This window comes from Stigmatopora nigra, chromosome 6 (genome assembly GCF_051989575.1).
Source record: "Stigmatopora nigra isolate UIUO_SnigA chromosome 6, RoL_Snig_1.1, whole genome shotgun sequence".
Taxonomy (NCBI): domain Eukaryota; kingdom Metazoa; phylum Chordata; class Actinopteri; order Syngnathiformes; family Syngnathidae; genus Stigmatopora; species Stigmatopora nigra.
In genome coordinates this window covers 6,723,868-6,745,136 of record NC_135513.1, presented here as the reverse complement: position 1 = coordinate 6,745,136, position 21,269 = coordinate 6,723,868, and the positions used below count along the sequence as shown (strand labels likewise).

The following is a 21,269-nucleotide window of genomic DNA, read 5'->3' as shown; positions in this document are numbered from 1 at the left end:
ACTGTATCTGGACGCAGGCTAGGTATTAGTGGCTCTTTTTATATATATAAAAAAAAATACTTTTTTAAATCACTTGAGTGACAAACACGATACAGGAAAAAATATTAAACACGGATTATATTAAAGTACAAAAAAGCACCATCATCAGTATTGTACTGAATTGAATTAATTTTATTGTCATTTTATATGTAATAAGAAATGGAACGGGGCTGAAGAATGCACAAACACAAGTAGTGCAAGTGTTATTTATTTTCATTTAATCAATGCCGTGACATGATGAATATATACAATGTGTGTACTTGTTCACGCGGCGCCTTTGTTTTTTCCTCAAAACAATGTTCATACATTGAGAACTCAATCAATGCCGCGATCTTAAATTCTACAATGGTATAATTACCCAAATAAAACCATTTTTTAAATCAAAAAGTAGGCATTGATCAATACATTTGGCGTCCACCCTTTGATCTTAGATTAGGAAGACTCTCGCAATAAAGCAAATTAGAACTATATTAACTTTCTGTCTGTAACAACAGCAAAATATTCTCCTGCAAGATTGCAATTCTCTTATTTTCATATTGCCAACGTTTTTACATGTATCACACATTGTATTGTGCTATGCATCTAATAGTAGGCCACTCAAGCAATTGCATGTTTTTTCCTGATAAAATTTGTAGAAAATAGATTTCTGAAAAAGACTAATCAGTGGTACATTTACAAATGATCCCTATATAATTTAACATCTGCATGAAGACGTAGAACATACGTTTCTGAAAATCGATTTCCAAGGCACAGACAAAAACATGTAAATCATGCAAATGGGGAAAAATTATTTTTGTGCAAGGAAGCAAAAGTCAAGTTTCAGGTAAATACATACAGCATATTTTGCCCCACTCACACATCATCATGTGTACATTCGTGATATTTACAATTTTATATAAAGTTTTACAAAATCATTTGGGCTGTGTTGTCATGTCTTTAGTTCCAAGCCTCAGCGGCAACATAAGTCACATTCACTTCCTCTTGTTCCATTTCTGTTGATCTTATTATTTCCAATAACTATGCACGTTATTAAGATGCTAAATAGGATTAGAATCAATTACATTTCAAACCAATTCTTAGCTGGCTGTGCCCACCACCACTGAAAGTGACGACCTGACAAAATAATGGAAGAAAGCTTTGAGTGAGTGACACAGTACGTGTCATTGCAAAGCACTTGGAAGACATAGTCTCAAAAGAAAACCCAAATAGCTTTAAACCCTCATTTGACTTCCCCAAGACCCTCTTGTTTAGGTACAGGACCCATTTTACTCTTAAGTCCTTTCTGATCAGCGTTGCTCTATCTTCACAACCTTCCCATACGTGCCAGTACCAAATGCATCACTTACAACTTTTGACGTTTGACTTCAATTTTTTCACTTACTTGACTGAAAATGTAGCAAGTTTCAGATCACCACCTGTCACACAGTGCTTAACTAAAGGCATTCACTGAGCAAATCTAATGGGAAAGATAATGGTAAAGCACAGGTCCGCTTTGTTACACTGTTGCAGCTATCATACCAGTGTGCAAATAGTCCAGTACTATATATCAGTCGCCCAATCCTAAAGCATGAGGACCATTGGTCTTCACAGTTACAAAGTAAAAAAAAAAAAGGTCTGATGATGTTCAAGAGTAACAGTGACATAACCATAAGGTCAACTCCCTTTTTGTCCTGCTCTTTTTCCCTTCCGCAAACACTAGAGGGGGATCTTCTAGTTGTTTATGTTTCATAGCAGGGTGTTTCGTGTTCTGTACAGATTGAAAAATCTCAGCCAATGCTAGTTCTTGATTTCCAGAATAGATGGATTATGATCTAGGATGGATAGAATTATTTTGTCCATGTATTGTCGCAGGCGCATATTGATTTCCTCCTGCTCCTTCAGGGCTTCCATTAACTGTGGGAATAAAAGCAGAAAAAAATGAAAAATACCTCTTTGATAATTAGGAGAGTTATTATTATATCACGGGAGGGTGGGTTAGTTTTGGCTAGACAGTTCCCCAAAACATTAAACATGCACAACATTAAATGGAGGCCCAAAGCGATTTCACAATTTTCCCTGTAAAGAAAATTATGTAATAAAAGTACACCCTTGTAATTCATCTGAGTTTTTGTTATGCGTTGACGCACTTATGCACAAGTGTTGTATAAATAATCTATAAAGAATTCTGATTTTATGCATTTAAAAGTATGGAATGCAAAACTACACAAAACAAAATCCTAGAGCCTTAGTGAGTAAAATTCAGTGGAAAACAATGTCATTAATTATGGAATAAAGCCATCACATTACAAAACGTGGAAAAAATTGTTTAAGTTAATTCCAAGTTTTGCTCTCAACTATCAAATGCATGTTTTACCTGGTCTCTGGAGGCATTATCTATCTCAGCAGCAAGAGACTGGGCCTTGGTCTGTGTGGCAAACAAATTCTTGGCTTCATACAGGCTAAGGCTGAGTATCTGACCGTTTAGCTCGTCGTTCTGCTCCTTCAGCCTTTGGTTCTCCTATGGAAAGAGGTAAAAAAGAAGAAAGGGGGAACTATTTAGGTCACAGGGCCTTGCACACAATTGCCAGCATTTGCTTGGCCATCCAGCATCAAAGGCATCAGTGCACATTTAGTATTTAGATAGTCACAAGTTACGGGGCATTAGGCCGGTTATGAGTGTTATCCTGCAATGCCTGGTGTGTTATGGAATCTCCATGATAACCTTGAGCGAACTATTTAAGAGAGTGAGTTTGCTTTTTCTTGTATGCTTTACTTTATCATTAGTGGCTGACTCCGGGTCAGCTGGGGCAGCTTGATGGTGCGCCAGTGAGATTAGTGGTTGATATCAAGGGGAGATGTCAAGGAAGCAATTTTTCCATTGAACCGGGACGGAGCAGTGCCTCCGTGAACCCCAGCTGCTGGAATTCAAGGGGAAGAAAGTTTTTATGACAAGACTCTTGAGTTCCCAGTGGTATCCAAGCGAGCTCAAGTGTGTTTTCTACTCTGTAAATGCCACCGTTGCTAGTGATACCTCCACGGGCCCCGTCTGTGCAAAAACTAGTTAGGCTCAGGTAGATGCCAACTCGTTGTCAAGTAAAAACACTTAATGCAAAAACAGAAGAGCTTAACAATAGATAAGACCTATTTAAAAAATATATATGTATATATTACATATTTCTGCGTAACATCTCTTTATATAAATATCCATATTAAAAGGTTTTTTTTTTTAAATCTGTGGAATTTGGGCAGTGTTGTTTAAGGTCAGGTGTCATCTAAATTCTGAAATTCACCGGTAAAAAATCTTTATAAGGTTGATCATAGAATATGTACTGTCTTTGTTTACTTATCAACAGGTCTGCACACTTTACTCAGTTGGCAAATAATACATCACAATGAAACTCAACAGCTATACTGTTGTTTACAATGCACCTTCATTCCTAACACAAAGATGGGGTACATTGTGTAAATATAATGTTTTTCTCTTCATTTTCAGACTATAAGATCTGCCTGAAAACAAGTCACACTCACCAAATTTTCACCAGAAACCTATATTTGTTCATATATAAACCACAGTGAACTACAACCCACGGGTGTTGACATTGTATTATGGGATATCACCACCAAAATGCAGCTCATTAGCTTGGAAAAATCCTTATGTAACCTACAGTGGGATGCAGGGTTGAAAGCAAGGTGAAAAAGTAGCCACTTATAGTCTTAAAATTACTGTATGTAACGAATTGTACACCAGGATACGCAGTGAACCGACAATGCATTAAAAGTACCTGTTTGAGCCTCTTGACCTCGTACTCCATCTCCACCTCCCTTGTCCTGCTGTTGTATTCTGACAGACTAGAAGAAGAGCTGCGTCCTCGTCCGGGCTTCTCTGCCTCCAGCTTGAAGAGCTGCAAATGCTCCAACTCTCGGCGCAGGTCTTCAATTAGCTGCGAATAAGGAGTCAATATGGTAAATCCAACGTCAATGTTATGTTTCAGATTTATCGGCAAAATATTCTTTCCCACCTCTTGCATGGCTTCTTTTTCTTGCTGGAACTGTTGCCTACTCTGTCGTAGTTTGTCCATCATTTTTCTGTACAAATCCATTTCATCCTTAAGGCGCAAGCTGGTGTCTTCCAGTTTATCTGTCATTCTCTGCTTCTCCTGAGCACAAACATTTTCAGTTTTTTGTTTATTTTTACAGTTTCAACGATGAAGACAGGCACTAACAAAAATACATTTCCACGAATGAGCTACTCAAATTATCTATATATACAAATTTTGGCTCACCTCATCTAATTTCTCTGTATGTGTCTTGAGTCTGGACATGCTGACATGCATTTCATTTTTCTCATCCTCCAGTTGTTTAACTCTAATGGTAGAAAGATCCACAATTGTCATTTATACCACACAAAGGAAGATAAATACTAAATGTTTGTGTGCTTTTCTCACCGGTTGTTCAGCAGTTCAATCTCTGTGTTTTTGTCATTCTCCATTTTACCAAAAGCCTCTCTGTGACGTTTCAATTCATCCAGCAGATTTTGGTCCTCGCGGGTCTCCTGGTCTTTCAGCTGCTCCTCCAGCTCATTTACCCTTCATTTATTAAAACAACATTTAATATTATTCCTACAGAACAACTGATTTGGAATCATGTCAACTAAGGGCACATCATCATACCTGTGTACTAAATGTGTGTTGTCCTGCTTCAGTTTGGACTTGAGATCACCATTCAACAAAATTTCATTCTCTAGTTCTGCAACTTTCTTCTCCAAAGAATTCACCTAACAAAATGCAGGAGGTTGATTGTGCTATTTAGGGTTAAGCATGACTATTAATCAACAAATGCCGTTTAATTGATGTTTTTGCATTGGAACCTGTATACCACAGATATATCAAGTATACACCCAACAAGTTGAGCCAAGAAGCAAAACTCACATTTTCTTTTTGCTTGTAGTACGTTCAAAAAAATGCTTATACCTTCTCATTGATGTCAATGTCACAAGAGTCGATGCTATCTCGGAAAAGGTCCTCGGTGCTGCCGTTGCTGCTACTCAAGTTGCTATTGTGGAGCAGCTGCCTGCTCAAACACAGAGTGTCACATATTAGATCTCTTTAATGTGTTTGCATGGCTGGAACAACAACTGCAGGGTAGTGAGAACTATCTTTCCAAGGAAAGCAGAAGGATAGAGAACTACACCCAAGGCCAATGTCAACAAAAGAAAGTTGTGCAAACAGAATGAAAATAGAACTAGTTGATTTAGCAAAGACGTAAAGGTGTTTCCATGTTTAAATTGACAGTTCAATTGTGTCATTTATGCCTAAAACGACAATGGTGGCCAATCTTTCTTGGGGAAAGAGGAAACTAAAACAGGAACATATCATGAGGGTTATAAAATGGAAAGAAGGAACAAAAACAGACAGAGAGAGGACAGTGCGTGCACCCAGTACTATATTGAATACATAGATCAGCTCTGACGGGCCATTTACATCCTGTCACTATAACTCAATTGGTGCAGCTAGGAAAAAGGGTTTCAAAACAATTCCCCTGTTCAGACTATACAGCTTAAAACAAGGAGTTTACAGCCCTTTTTGTCATTGTTCTCATTGGAATAAGTATAGTTATTAATTAACTTTACATGTAACACTGCAATGGTTAGCCAAGAGATAAAGACATTGTAAATGTTTATTTGTTGAACCATTTTACGGTAATGCAAATACCAAACTTTTCTTGGTTTTACTATTTATTGGACTAAAGAACGTATAATGTTAACCAGCCTAATTTTGTAAAAGTGATGTTAGAATAAAAATGTGCCCAAATGACTTTTGTGTACTGAGATTGTCTGAGGGTGTAAAGATTAAAAAGGGCCATAAAGAGAAGCACTTTTAATATCTTAGCTGCTTCACATGAGAAAATATTCAAACTCTTTTCAGTATAATATAATATAGTTTCATACTCAAAACAAAAATGAATCCCTACAAAGATAGAAAGTCAAGAACAACAGGAGAGTGTGTCTCTTACCTCCCAAATGCTGTACTGGAGATTTTCCTGTTGGGGCTGCAGCCAAAATAAAAGTGAGAAAGGGTTTCATTAGTGAATTACCATGGAGATGTGACACTATATAACATTTTAGTGATAAAAGCATCAATTTCAAATTGCAATTCACAGCCCACAGACTAAGTTCGCTGCACCACTTCAATTTGTGTGGCTGGCAAAGGTAAATTTTTTCACTTCGGGGATCATGGTGGTGCTAGAGCCTTTCCCAAACAACTATGGGCACCAGGCAGGGGACACCTTGAATTAGTTGCCAGCCACAATTTAGGCTCATACTAATTTGAGAAGTCATTCAGGCCCGGGAATAACATGCAAACTCTACACACTATAGTCGGAACCAAATAGGGCAATCAAATACTTGTCAATTCATTTTATCATTGATTCTTTTTCCAGACAAAGGCCCAACAAAGCATATCCTAACTCCAAATAATAGTTTGGAAACATGACCACATTATTTACATTCACAGTAGATGATGAAGAGTAAAAAGGAAGACAAACCTATTCCAGTCACACATTCCCATCTGTTGTATTCACGTCAACTCCTTTTACCCACGACTACTCTATTATTTATAATGGAGAACCATGAATTTTCTGCCTCGTCAGCTTTGAGTACCAGACTGAATTCAAGAAGACTGAGTGGACGTGGGCAGGTAGAACTATTGAGGGTCACCCTGGATTGTGTTTCCATTAATAGATTCTCTCTTGCAATGCTTGATGAGGTAAGCGTGGGAGTGAAAGCTTTATGTAAGAATCAATTAAGCCCTTACCTTTGGGAGGGCATGCACGTGTAGTGAACACAAGTTTGCTTTCATAGTAACTACAAATGTATGGTTGTACACAAACAAGACAATACATCTCATTGTAAACCTTCAAATTCTGTGCTGTGTATCATGTGTACTGTAATGGAGCATCTAAAATTGAATACCGAAGAATTATTTTATGTCTGTATAGTTCAGTTATACAATTGAATCATGTCTTAAACATAATCGTTTCACTCAGTGTGAAATATTTCAGATATACTTTTCCTCACACTGAAAAGCAAAACGAGAATTTACAAAAAATAATCAGGTCAGTAGTAAATTATTCATTAGAGAAACTTCTAATATCCTTTTTGAATGGACTATGGAAATAAACATTTCTCCTTTCCCATTTTCTCATTTTATTGACGATCACTGGTTTGAATCATAGAGATTACCAATAATGCTTGACTCATAAGATGAGCACAAATATTAAACTTTTGCAGTGAAACAAAATTGACAAAAATACTTCCAAGTGTATTATTAAAATATTTAACTGATTCGTGCATATGAACGGTAGTTCATCTCAGTGTGCCCTACAATTGCCTGGCAACCAATTCGGGGTGTCCCCCAACTACTGCCCACATGGGATAGGCTCCAGCCCACCCGCACCCTTGCGAGGATAAGCAGAATGGAAAACAAAAGAATGAAAGAATGACCCATTTGTATGCTGTAAAACTAGGAGAGGTGTTCAATATGACAAAGTGGGATTTTACCTGTTGGTCTTGAGATTTTTTAGACGCACTTCCAAGTCATTAAGGAGGTTGACTTTTTTGCTGCACTGAGAACAGTAGATGTCCACCATTTCATTTGGGTAAAGGTGACGCACTTTCCGAGGCGTCTGGCCTGCACTGTAGAAATACACGCACGTAGATGTCAATCTAAGCCAAAATTAACTATCATACAACCTAATTGTGAAAATGAGGTGTATACACAAAAGGGCCGAGTCATCTTTGTTCCTTTGTCGAAAGCAGAGTTATGAATAAAACTCTCTAAAATAGCCAACACACCCACGCAAAGGTTAAATTGTCTTTTCAGACCTTCCCTACAATTACCGCTCCTTTATTTTAGGGTGTCTCTCTTTGAAATTGTTTCACTTGTCACAGTATGTTTTGTCGGTTGCGTTCATGCTGAAAATACTTAAATGACTGCATGTCAAGGTGTAATTATAAAATGTACACTTGTGAAATTGATTAGTTTTTGGCAAATGATCAAAGGTCTCCACAAAGCAAAAGCATGCAGATATACTGTACATTTTATGTAAATGTGATTGTTTAGGCCAAAGGGTGCCGCAAAATTACTTTATGGCTAAACTCAGTGATCCATTGATAGAAATAGATCCATTTGAAATGTGGGAGCTGGAAAGCATTATCCGAGCTAGAATTGTCAAGGGCAGGAAAATTAGTTCACGGAGAGGCCTTTAGTTGTAGTGATAGTTTCAACCAAACTGCATAGCTCTGTATACTTTTACATGCCAGGAACAAAACCACTGAGCAACCTTGGATATACTAGACCTAGAATGATAATTACATTGAAACAGTAAGTACACATGACATGATTATTTTCATAATCGGGCAGGGAAGCTGTTTAAAATGTGGTTTGACTGCACACTTAATTTCATCTGACAGATGTTGAGTGGTTTTATTCAAATTTTAATGAGCAGCAGATTGGGGCAAAGCAGTTAATTAGTTACCCCATATGAATGAAGAACCCGTACGTGAAATAAAATACAGTTTAGACTGTTTTTTTGTTCAAAAGTAAGTAATAAAAGAGGTCTCAATTTCTGGGAGGAACTTGCCATTACTGACAACTGTAGGCACGACATTAGAAGAGCGTAACAACTTTTGGACTTGATCAAACTCTAATGGCACACCACCAAACCAAAATGCCACAAATACTGGAAATACAGGTTAATCAGGTACATGAGTTGCAAAGATATACCATGGAAATTGTTGCTTTCACCAATTGTGATTTAGGCCTAATCCAATTACTATTAATCAAATGAAACAAATTTTGTTGTTGTGGGGATTGTTCTCAAATGCGTCCATCTCTAACCTATTTTCCACTAAACCAGGCTTACTTTCACTTACTACAGAATCAGGCCCTCAGTTTTGGTATGCATGGACAAAGTACAGAGCATCTTTTCAAATTCATCAGTCGGCAGTCTAATTGAAATTTTAAAAAAAGTTGCTGGTGGATCTGGAGGCAAAGCTATATAGCTCAACCATGTGTCAGGTAATGGGCGTTGAACTTAGATTTTGCTTTATATCTGACCAACTCCGTCCATTCAGATGGGCACATACTATCTGGCCACCTTCAGGAAAGAGTTTCATGAGCTCTGTTGTCGGCTTTTATTAGAGCATGCAAGTCTTGAGTCATTGTCCGACATGAAATGTTGTGCTATTTTTTGTACTGTGCCTTTCAAGCTTACCTTGAGGACACGGATGAGCCCAGATCAGAGTACCCGTTTATCCGGGTCTCGTCGTCTAGACATGGACTGTTAGAAGCGTAGTCTGGTTCCTCCCCTACTCCGTAGTCCTCAAACTGCTCCTCGTTCAGTGAAGCCGAAGAGCGGGTTGACATGTCAGAAATTACAGAGTTGCTCGTGCAGCTTCTCCTGATGGCAACACAATGAAAGAATACATTGTTGGTGTGGGTAAAAAAAAAAGAAAGAATGGAAAGGTAAGTGAGAGGTGGCTTACTTTTCAGCAGGGAAGAAGAGATCCCCTATAATATCTTCTTTATCGCCTAGTCTGGTGCAACCCTCCGATGTGTCAGAACCTTGGGTGCTGTCCACTGCACTGTCTCTGTCTGAGTCCCTTTCCTTGCCATCGTCTTCCTCTGTGTCTCTGGAGAACAGTGGACTGCTGGGTAAATCGTCGGCATAGGCCCGTGTGCACATGATGACCGGACAGTGAGGCCCCTCCTCGCTTGACTGGTGGATGATGGAAAAGAGGAGACGGTATTAGATCATATCATTAAGCCACATGATGACACATTTGAAAAAGAAAATTCAATGCTATTGCATTAAAAATTATAGCTGGCATGAACTATGATGTGATTATTTTTTTCCTCCAGTTGGCTATTGTTTCTAATAAGTCCTTTGGAAAGGTTTTGTTTAATCTATTTCCTTTTCACAAAGGAAAAAAAGGCTGGGTAGGTGCAGTCAGCAAAGGTAGGGCAGGTGCTGTGTTGCATATTTAGTTCTGCTAATCCCTTAAAATATCTGTCAAAACCATCAATACAGGACACCAATACTTCTTTTATCTATTTTTTTCTGACTTAAAAAACAGTAGGAGATTTTAGACTGAGTAAATCAAGGTTTAGAGTGGATTAGACTTTTTGTAAATCCCCTTTTCGTGGGAATATCCCTAAACCCAAGACAGGGGGTCTGGAGCTGAGGAGGTGAGGTGAAAAGGTTGATGGGTCATGAGCCAAAGGTCCTGCTCCCCTGCATTCAAGGATTTTTAAATACAGTGATTAAACAAACTTTATCCCAGCATGACCAAATAGTTGAAAGGCCACAGTGCAAAAGGAGGATGTGCAGGTGGAAAAATAGATGATTGGATGGACAGCCTACCAATTTAGAGGCAGCTAAAGAGAGAGGCCATTAAAAAGCTAGAAGTTGCACAACAACGTGAACACTAAGTAAAAAACAAACAATGACAACATCAGATTAGAGTAGGACTGCGATCGTAAAGAAACTCTTGTTGCACTTTTCTGCAAACGTCAAATGAGGACGACAATTTTCTTGAAATGCAGGGAATCAAAAACCTGCCCTACGTTATGGTATGTAAAATAAATGTTTCCCACCATCTCTGGCAGGTTTTAAGACAGTCCCAGTTGCAGGCATTCAACTGATCTTGACACCACAGGCATCTGATACTTTGGGAGTGTCGCTACGAATTACATAATTTAAAACCATTGTTTCTGTGTCAATATAATTGCTGATGATTGGCTGCAGTCATGTGGATGACAGGGAAGAAAGGTTTAGACAAGAATCTTTTAGCACTGTTCTTTTTAGCAATTGTAGAAAAGAAGACAAGAAAAAAAAACCCTGGTGTTTGATCCATGTTGCCAGGGCATGAATAAACCTAACATAAAGCAACTCCAATGATCAAATAGATACAGAATGCTTTGAATTGATGCAGGTCAGCAGAGGAGAGGGAAACCGGAAAGAGCTGAAGCCTGGAAGTATTAAAGAAAAAAAGAATGAACAGATTGATGCTGGAAGAAAAAAAATAAGACAAAAAGAGAAAATACCTCAACATCTCTAACTCTGCGCCTGCATTTGATTTTCTTTGCTGCTGGGCAACTCGCGAGTTGGCGACACAAAAAATATTTACAAGAGCATTCTAGTGCCACGCCTCTGATGTTCAGGCCTAGCTGTCGCCTAAGGATACTTCTGTCATCTCGCATCTTTTCAGTGGCTCTATGAGGATGCTACAAAATTCTTAAAAAGGATTCTCTCGTCTCTAAACAAATTCAATCCTAACAGAAATGAAATGTCCTTTTTGTGTGTCTCTTGTCAAAGTTTTAACCCACCGAGATGACTGATCCTGACTCAATGACTAATGAAACTTAACTGTCATTATTGTGACTAATGTGTTTTTTCTAGGAGGGTAAATATACAAAGAATCGGAAGAATATATACATATATGTATTGTGTAAAAAAGGAATTTATTCTGGAACAGTCAACATATACTAGTATCCGTTATTTATTGTAATAAAAGTTGATGAGACACATTTACCAGGACAGCGAAACAAACTATCTGGCACTCTTGGTGACTTCACGTGTTCCATGTTGACGAAGTAATGACTCATGTTTTACTATAACGTTGGAACATCAGAAAGAAATGTTTTAATCTGGAAAAAAATGACTCACATGTTTAACAATTTGTATTTCAAAACTACCTTATTTCTCAAAAATATTTTTGCCATATCGACCACTCCCAAGTCTTGGCCTCGATTTAACGATTTTATAGGAATACAATATGATCAGTCAACCAAAGTATTCCCAAACAAAGCTATTCAAGCCATCTGGTGAAAAATCTTCCATTTTTAATTTTGCACTTTGTTGCAAATCTCAATGTCAGTTTTATGCAATATCATTGAACAAACAGACAAAGAGACATTTTGTTTCCACTGACGTTTCAAGGGTCGCAGGTGGCAGCTTGGATTACTAGGAATGTTGGTCTGCATAAAGCACAATACAGGGAGGTGCTTGTGGTTCTATGGAGGCATTCATACCGAAACTCACGTAGGAACAGGTACCACAAGAAAATGAATTGGTTTATTTTTGCTTCCCATGTGGTGTAGAACAACAATGACAGTTTGATAGACCGCTGATGACTGTTTTGGCTGTTTATGTCTAGGTGTGGAGCCAAATGTGAACAGGCAGTCTCTCTGTGTTAACTACTATAAACTTCAGTGGAACTATTATCAATATAAAGCTGGAATGTTTTATTAGTCAATTCATATCTCAAATTGTGATGGAAAGTGGACGCTTTAGCAATTGCTGACACTCTGGTCTCTCACTGTTCAAAACATTTATTAATTCATTCATTTTCTGTACATGTTATCCTCACAAGGCTCTCAGGGGGTGCTAAATCCTATTACAATGTGGGCAGCATGTGGGGGATACCCTGAATTGGTTGCCAGCAAACCAATAAAGTCAAATAAGGTACTATCATCAACTCTAATTGTTTTTACTTCTCTTTTTAGTTTATCTTAGAGACCGTTTATGTGCCTATTTGTCATGCAATAAGGGGTACAAGTTCAAAGCAGCATTTTCCTCATGGAATAATATTGCACATGAATTATGCAGTGCAGTTAAGATAGAAAAGTGCCTGTATCTATTTTGGATTCTTTTAAAAGTATATTTTGCTAAATTGTATCAGAGACTGAACATATAAAGCAGCAGATTTTTGTGATTGTTTAAGTTGGCTCAGGGACAATGCTTACTTGGTTGCCAGTAATAAGTGGCATCACCATCCTCATCATCATCATCATCATCTTTATCATCATCATCATCAGTGTCAGGTGAGACGATGCTTGTTTGACAATAAGAGTTTCTTTCACCACTACAGACTGCGAGTCTCTGGCATCAAGACTTCACATTCAGATCACAGCTTTCTGCTATTTAAACTGACTTGTACCTCTTGTATTCCACTTGTCAAACCTGGTGGGCTAGAAAATTTGACACTTCATTGCTATATTTTGGCACACCTAAACTTTCTCTGAACTGAATGACGCATCACATGATTCATCTTAGTTAAGCCGTTAATGTTTTAAAAGCAATTAACACCAAATGTTAGGTACAGTCATACTCTAAAAGAGCTGCAAAATTGCATACAGGCAAATGTCTGTTGAACAAGGAAAACCTGAAATTCATCCCTCCTCTTAAGTTATTTTGATTATTTTATGACTGTGTTCCCTTATGGCATCCAACGGTCCCGTTTATCAAGAGCAGAGTAGGGGAAACAGTCATAAAAAAGAACAAGACTGCATCAAATGATGATAAATCTGAACTCCGAAAAAATGTCTGCAGTGTGACTGTTGTTATTCATTGAAATTAAAATTGTAATTGAACCAATATAATTTGTCTTAGTGTGGAAAGCGCATGTCAAACGCTACTATTTAGGGACTCACAACACAGACACTTTATGTCAACACAAAGAAAGTAAAATAAGGGTAATACTAAGCAAAAGAGGAAGATAGATAGCTCCTCAGAGTCATTGTTTATGTCCCAAAATGGCCAAAAAAAAACGTTTCTATCTCTTGTGTCCGCAAAGGCCACAGTATCAAGTAGAAGACCGTGAATCCGATGGTTGCATTCTCCGCAATTAACAAATGTCTTACTGGCAACACACTGTTTTGTCAAACCACAGAATGGGGGTCATTTCATTGTCTATAGTGGCAGACTCTCAGCAGGTGGTCATGGCCTCACCTCATTTGCTTTGACACTTGAAAGCGTTGGCACAATTACTCTACTTTTGCAAAAACAGAAACACAGTTAAGGTTTCTCTCTCACTCTATCATTACGCCAGGTGATTAAAAAAAGTTTGCGGCAGAGGAATAACAGTTTAACAGTTTTAACTCCAGATTACCCTCCATTCATTCAGTACATCTGAGTAACTGGAGTTAATCTAGTTATTCAATTGCTGGTGTATACACATTTCCAGTCGGGACACTTAAGGCATGAATATCTTCTTCTGGGGGACATAAAACATAATGAGAATAATAATCATTGCTGACAAAAGGACACACTCATACAAACTAACAAAAGAAGAGGGGAGTAAAGTCTTAACAAGAGCGTTTTGTTTGACTCAACCTGCTGGGCAGAAGTAAATCTCATTATGTAACACCCATTACCTGGAGTATTATACACGTCACATGCTGTGGTTGACCATCCCACGATAACTACCTTATGTCATTATTCTACTTTTGGACTACATGAGTATCACTTGTGCAGCCATGTGAGAAATGCAACCTACATTATTGGATGTTGTCTAAATCAATGTTTCTCAATTTTTAGGAACCGAAGGCACTCTATTTCTAAGCTGACAGCACACTAGCAAGGAAAAACATCTCTGATCGAAATTGGATTTAATTATGAAGCAGGATCAAACACTGAAGTTCAAAAATGTACTTGATACTTCATGTAAAAAACTAGTAGTTTAATAGTCACTAATGTCTGACTGCTAATTTGATTTGATGACTCATTATTCGGATAATAATATATGGCCTCGGTTGAACATTAACCTCACTACGTCATTTAGTGGTGTGCTCCAAACCACACTACCTGAAACCAAGACTGTGATGAGACTGAAACCATAAAAAGTATTGCTATTGTAACAACAGAATTCAAATGAATGCTATTTTCTTTTTTTAATCATTGCAGTGAGCGATTGAAAAATGAAATTTATATGTACAGTACTGCACAATATTTGTGAGTTTCTTTGTTATGTGCTAAGACACAGATAATCACTCAGATCAAGACAAATTTATTTTTGAGCATGATCTTAAAATCAGCCAGCCCTAACTTAGAGCGAACATTCTATTAAACCTGATTGCTTCACCTGTCGTAACGTCCACCATTGCTCGTTTGCGTCTCTAATTGTTTTGTTGAGCTTTGGTGGCATATTTTGCTTGTTGATGATGTATAGGTCGCATTCATGTGTTTAATCTGCACAAGTATCAGATAGACATCCAATTTTTTGCCATATGGGATTTCAAATTAAATCAGAATTAGACTGTTCATACTGCAAGGGGGAAAAATCAGATCAGTGGCATATATGGGCAAAGAAATTGTCCTGCAATAACAAATAATGCACATTTGTTCAGAAAACTTGGAGGATTTGGGGCTACGACTCTTTTTGTTGGTCTCCCACGCCTGCCATTGTGGGACACCTGTATAAATTTAAAACCTTAAAACCATTGTTAAAGTTTACTGTGATTATGTTTTAACTGATTGACTAATCCTATGTTTGTACAACAGTTACCCTACTGTGTGATTGCTGCATGAGTTAACCATCAACAACCACGTAAACAGAGATTGAGACAACCAATTGTATGCATATGTGCTTCCAACAGCTGATCTTGACAGACATTGAGCAAGACAACAAAACGCGTGAAATAAGTAAGACAGCGCCATTCATCATCACCACCATCTCTCACCTCGCTTCCTACAGAGGGGGGTCGACAGTCCACGGCCCCCCTCTTGATGCCAGACAGACCTTCATCCACCGAATTCATCCAGGGGACAAGTGGGGGACGCCGGTCCTCTGTCTCCGTTTAGTAGTCGACGCAAGAGCAGGTGCTTCCCTCGTTTAGTCGCCACAGAAGCTGCGAGAAAAGTCCAAACGCTGCGTCGCTGCCGGTTTAAAAAACACGTTAGGGTCAGTGGATCTTAAAAACAACTAGCTGATCCTTCACTTTTACAAACTAACAAGGAGTACCGCCATGCTCACACGTCCCCCCAGAGAGAACGCTCACACGGCTTGAGTTGTTCTATTCATGGCCCCTCCCTCTCCTCCTCCTCTTTCTCTGTGTGGGAAGCAGAGAGAGAGAGAGAGTAGCGGTCGTTTTTTCGTTGCCGTGCAACTGTCCATGTGGGCGGGGCTGAGGAGACACGCCCCCTCATGCTATACTTCAGGCTGGTTGAGTGGAGTGATTGTCCAAGTGAGACAAAGTCAGCCTATCTGTGATGGAGCATGGAATATTATATATTATATGATTCCAAACTATGAGAACTTGATGGGAAATAATTAAATAAACTAGTCCTGAGAATTGGATTTTTTTTAATACAAGTGTATGAGAAAATAATTGGGAATGTACCTGGATGTAACATGAAGGCTGATTAAAGTTTTTACATAATATTTAAGTGATGGAAAATGCTATAAATTTTTGTAAATGCCTGAGGTGACAACGATTGTTTGTTATACAAGGAGACTGGTCTTGAAAAACATTGTTTGAATTTTTTAGGTTTGTGTGTACATTTTGATAATAGGTAGTTTGATGATAACCCCTAATAAATATGTTTTAACACTATCCTATGTTATGTGAACTTCTCTCAACTTGTAATTTTAAACTGACGTCAAATTTGTATTCTTGCAAGCTTAATTTATTTCTTTAAAATTACAACATTATTCTTAATTCACTAGTAAATTGCTCTGTAACACACACACACACACAATGTGTTAACAAATTAATTAAAAGTACTAATAACTCAACAACAAACACTGACCACTTCATTGAAAAGAACAAACTAAGAGCTAAAAGTCTAATTTTTACATTGGCAGGTGCCTTGTTAATACAATGAGCCACAGTCATCCATAGTACATCTTCTCATGCAGCAACTGAGCTGACCTAATTTCAATGGCACTGCATAATAGAACAGAGAAAAATTGGATTCCTTTCTACCAACAGGTCAGTGATAACAATTCCAAACCACAGGCATTTTCTGTATGTATTTGTTTACATGCTGAATGACCTGCTTCTTTCCCTTTGTAACTGCACCCATTTGCAATTCTAATCATGTATGTGACACACTACTGACACACTAAACCGTGAGTAGAGGGGAATCCCTCTATTGAAGGTAGATTGGGTTACATTCACTATAAGGAACTGATACCCCATAGTGATCAATAAAGACTGTCCTGCAAGTCCTATAGCCTCAACTTACTGTATTTGAGTTGACAAAGTTCAGCTGAGACAGCACTAAGGAGATTCTCTACCCACTGCTGATGTTCGCATTGCACCAAGATGAATGATGTAGAGATCGCAGAGGGGAGAGAGCCAGTGTGAAAGCGACACTTTAAACAGGAGTGAGTTTGTAGGTCACTTATTCAGGCCAAGTCTGTCTTCTATATAGTACATGTGTACAGGGAAACGGGCATTCACAAAAACAAATTATAATTTTCACACTGACAGACAATAAGTGTGTCCATGAATACCACCAATTTCCTCAAACCATTGTCAACAATACTAAATTTCATGATTGTTTGGAGAAATGTATATTGACATACTACTTTTATAGTGGCTAACATGTAGTGAGAATAAGTCATCAATTATAATTTATGGGCAGTATTATAGGTCTATGTTGAGGATGTAAAACTTCCTCATGAATAAAGCGGTTGATTGTGTTGAGCATGCCTGAGGGGGACAGATGTGTTCAGGCATGAACAGGCATTCGACAATTTGAACATATTGATTTTTGTTGAATGAGTTCAAATATGGATGGACTAGCTTTGAAGTTGAGTCATGTAGTTGACATACACAGACTATTTTGTTGACAGTTGTAAGTTGTTCTCTCCATCTTGTAAATCAAGGTACCAACGTAATGCACTATCGTAATCTATGTTACATCCGTAGTAGCATCATGTTAATTGTGCATACAGGACGTTGACCTAGACAATCGTGGTTCTTGATGTCACAATTGTGACATACCGTTGAGGAAATACATTTGGAAACACTTTGAGCAAGTTTTACTGTTCCCCATTTAAATTCTCACATCATTGTTTATTGAATTTTTAGATTAAGAATAATCTGCACACAACAGAACAGTTTTTTGGTATATCAAATATTACCTATTACGTACAAGAAGTGATAAATACTGATGTTTTCAGGGTGTGTAATTTATTTTTGGCTTTGAGACACTGCTTCGTATAGGCCTGTGTCCTGTGTTGAGTAATTTATGATTACCCGCAATTTAAACTTGTTCAGAAGATTCCTGCAAACCATCATGGTTGGAAACATCAACACCGCAACATTTCCCTTTCGTCGTCACGAGGTGAATGAGTGATGTTTGTGTTCATTAGCCCTCCTCCCGTATAGCTCAATAGTTACAGAATAATCATGCTGGCTTGTCCTTGATTGTCATTGGTGAGCTCTGCGGGGTCTTGTCTCCATTCCAGACTATGCTTGTATGTTTGTGTCATTTCTTGACACTTTGAAAACTTAAAACAACACCACACACCAATGTTCTCTTCCAAATAAATGTAAAAATATGATCAAATGAATAACACTTCATTGAAATATAGAAAAAGCATCAGGCTGAACTTTGACATTGTAAAATGCTTTTTCATTTTTTTCCAACATATTGACATCCAATTCTTGTATGGACTGGAAACTACTTGAGCAAAATAACATATAGCAGCCAAAATGAAATTTGGCGTACTTTGTATATATTTGAAAAAATAATATATCACTGATTGCATTGTTTATTCTAACTCCCTTAAAGTTTTTGGAATTGTGGAGGGCATAAAATAACATGTCCTTCCTTGAAATAAACCAGTAGTGAAGTGGCTTAAAAGCAAGTGGAAGGTCATTTATATTTCCTATAAAAGCTACAAAAAGAGAACAGCTCCTTGTTGTAACCCAAGGGACGACGTGGGTAGTGTCCGTGTTGTATTTCAACCCCAGTGAATATTTCAAGAGCACTTGTCTCCTGAAAGTTAAATGACACCAGTGTTAATGAAAACCCACTTAGTTCACTAGTTCACTAATGTCTATTTTCTGCAGTAATATGTAAATAAATAAATTAAAAAAACATGAATATACAAAAAACCAAACCAACAGACTAAATAAATAGATACATAGAAAAATAAATTAATAATAAATCAATAAAGGCAAACAGTTACTTATGTTACTTAATAATGAGGGTGCAATCTACTTCTACAACTACTATTGGTAAATATTATGTAATCAGAACACTGTTACAGAAAGTGATGCCATGAAGAAACAATAATTTTTGGGTCATTGAAATAACAAGAGGACTAAAGTATCAGTGAGCTATGTCAGGAGATTTAAAAAATATATATATAAATATATACTTGTGGGGTTTAAAGACAGTGTTAAGATTGTATGAAGTAACATACTGTCCTCTTGTGGCCAGCAGTGTTGGTACAAAACATTAAAATTCATCATGTATCCCCCTTGTAAAAAAAGTTTGATAGAAAATATGCAAAACAAGACTGATGAGTTATTGTGAGTTATTTTACATTGTCTCGATTGAGTAGTATCTTCCGTATTGTTATGCTGTAAATTATTAAAGCTTATCTATTATGTACCAACTAGCAGAATATAGAATCAGAACATAATTTTTAAAATTCTGTCAAAATTCCAACATTACAGTCAAAATCTTGACCATCTTTTTTCAGTGTCCCTTATTTTCTTCCCTGGAAATGTCATTGCTGTGCTTTTTTTCTGAATTTCATCAACTTCTTCAGGCCATGCTGAAATCATTTTAGTATATCCACTGCATAAACCAAAATTCCTCATAAATGTAGGCTCAGAGGAAATAAAACATAATATTCTTTTTGGCATGATCATTTCATCATCAAAACGCAAAAGCCATGCACTTATCTTTACTTAAGTAAAAAAAATCAAATTTTTATAGTTTTTATATGCATACTGCATTTAAAGGCAAAAGAAATAAAGATTGAATGCTAAAAAGAGAAAACTATCTGAAAAAATTTTCATTGTGGACTTTCTAAAAATGAGCTGTGACTCTCCAACGTTTTCATAAATGTGAATAAATAAATAAAATATACCCTTAAGAGAGACATAGCGAAGCAAACCACAAAACAACACATTACTGTAAAGTTGAACAATGAGCAGCAAGCAAATATGAATTATGAAAGGAGGTTCTTTGAAAGTTGAACTGTATTTTCCCTAAAGCCAGCAAAGGATTCTCCACACCATCAAGCTTTAATGCATACCATTACCCTGTAACCCTTCATGCTTCAAAAAAATATAAATTGTTTTTATAGTGAATAAATATATTAGGAAATTTCCCTATCGGAGACTCTGTTTGTTTGCAATACTGTTGTTCAATGGGGAAAAAAAGGAAGCAGCACTGTCTTTAATAGGCCACAATTTTGGACACTGATCTTTAGTTTCACTGAAATGTTAACAAACGTCCTTATTATTCCTGCCAGGTCACTTGGTGTCCAATCCGTTCCCGTGTCCTGGTTGGCCTTCATCCATTTTGGAGGATAAGATGACCTGATTATCTGACTGTAACAAACAGAACTGTGCATTTGTAGTGGAAGAATATCAAAGTGAACATTGATATTACTTTGATAAAGTAGATATTCCATTAATGCAGAAAGTTACGTAATGGCTACTGTTTCACATATTTTTCCCTTTAAATGGCTCTAATTTGACTCAATGGCTGTCACTGAAGACACTAGATTGTCCATTTAGAAGCGATGATTCGCAATAGCACTGAAATATGAGCATTCACATTTAGTATTCCTAGTTTGAATCAATCAAATCTATCACTGTCAACAGCAGGCAATGACTTTTAAACTCATTTTTAAACATGTGTCTCAAATTACTATCTTCCCAGTCCACTAGACAGGATCGTGACTCTTGGGTTTTGAGATTTTGATTTTGTTATGTGGATCGTTACGGGCTCACTAGAGCGGTTAACATAAGATGTCATTTTATCTGCAAGAGTGTCAATCAAAACTCAGCTGCAAGATATGATGAGGCAGAATTTCTGATAGTAGTTTTGGGCAATAAGATGAAAAGAGTTTCCCATTGGGTGAATATGAGCATTATGATATTTTTCTGATTCCACTGATCCTAAATCTGAGCAGTCCTAACTTGAATAATGCATCACTCTCTTTGTCAGCTACTTCAGATTCAAAAATGATAATTTTAGAAAAGCCCTGTAAGTAAAATAAAAAGTGTAAGAAAACATTCAATGTGTCTTGTGTAAGGAGGTGGTCTGGAGAATACTATCTGAACTCAAAATGGGTCACCTAGTTCCCTTGGAGCTTGGAAATGGGACAGATATCAAGAGAGCAGTAATTATTTTAAGAATTTCCAAAGTCAAGGTTATTAAAAAAAGAGTACAGTACATTCTGTCATTCTTTTTTTCCCTTTTAGTAAATTTGA

The 21,269-nt window shown here is 37.4% G+C and overlaps 1 protein-coding gene across 1 annotated transcript; it reads right to left on the bottom strand.

The window, feature by feature from the left end:
* Positions 1 to 229: 229 nt before the first annotated feature.
* On the bottom strand, positions 230 to 15,896 carry rab11fip4b (RAB11 family interacting protein 4 (class II) b). The gene is made up of 13 exons (XM_077719570.1): positions 15,540 to 15,896; positions 9,563 to 9,795; positions 9,292 to 9,477; positions 7,577 to 7,711; positions 6,031 to 6,066; positions 4,989 to 5,088; positions 4,689 to 4,792; positions 4,464 to 4,604; positions 4,302 to 4,383; positions 4,038 to 4,175; positions 3,801 to 3,959; positions 2,393 to 2,536; positions 230 to 1,932 (listed from the first exon to the last, which is right to left on the bottom strand). Exons 1-13 carry the CDS (start codon positions 15,615 to 15,617, stop codon positions 1,816 to 1,818), a joined length of 1,653 nt encoding a protein of 550 aa, XP_077575696.1. The 5' UTR covers positions 15,618 to 15,896; the 3' UTR covers positions 230 to 1,815.
* Positions 15,897 to 21,269: the final 5,373 nt, after the last annotated feature.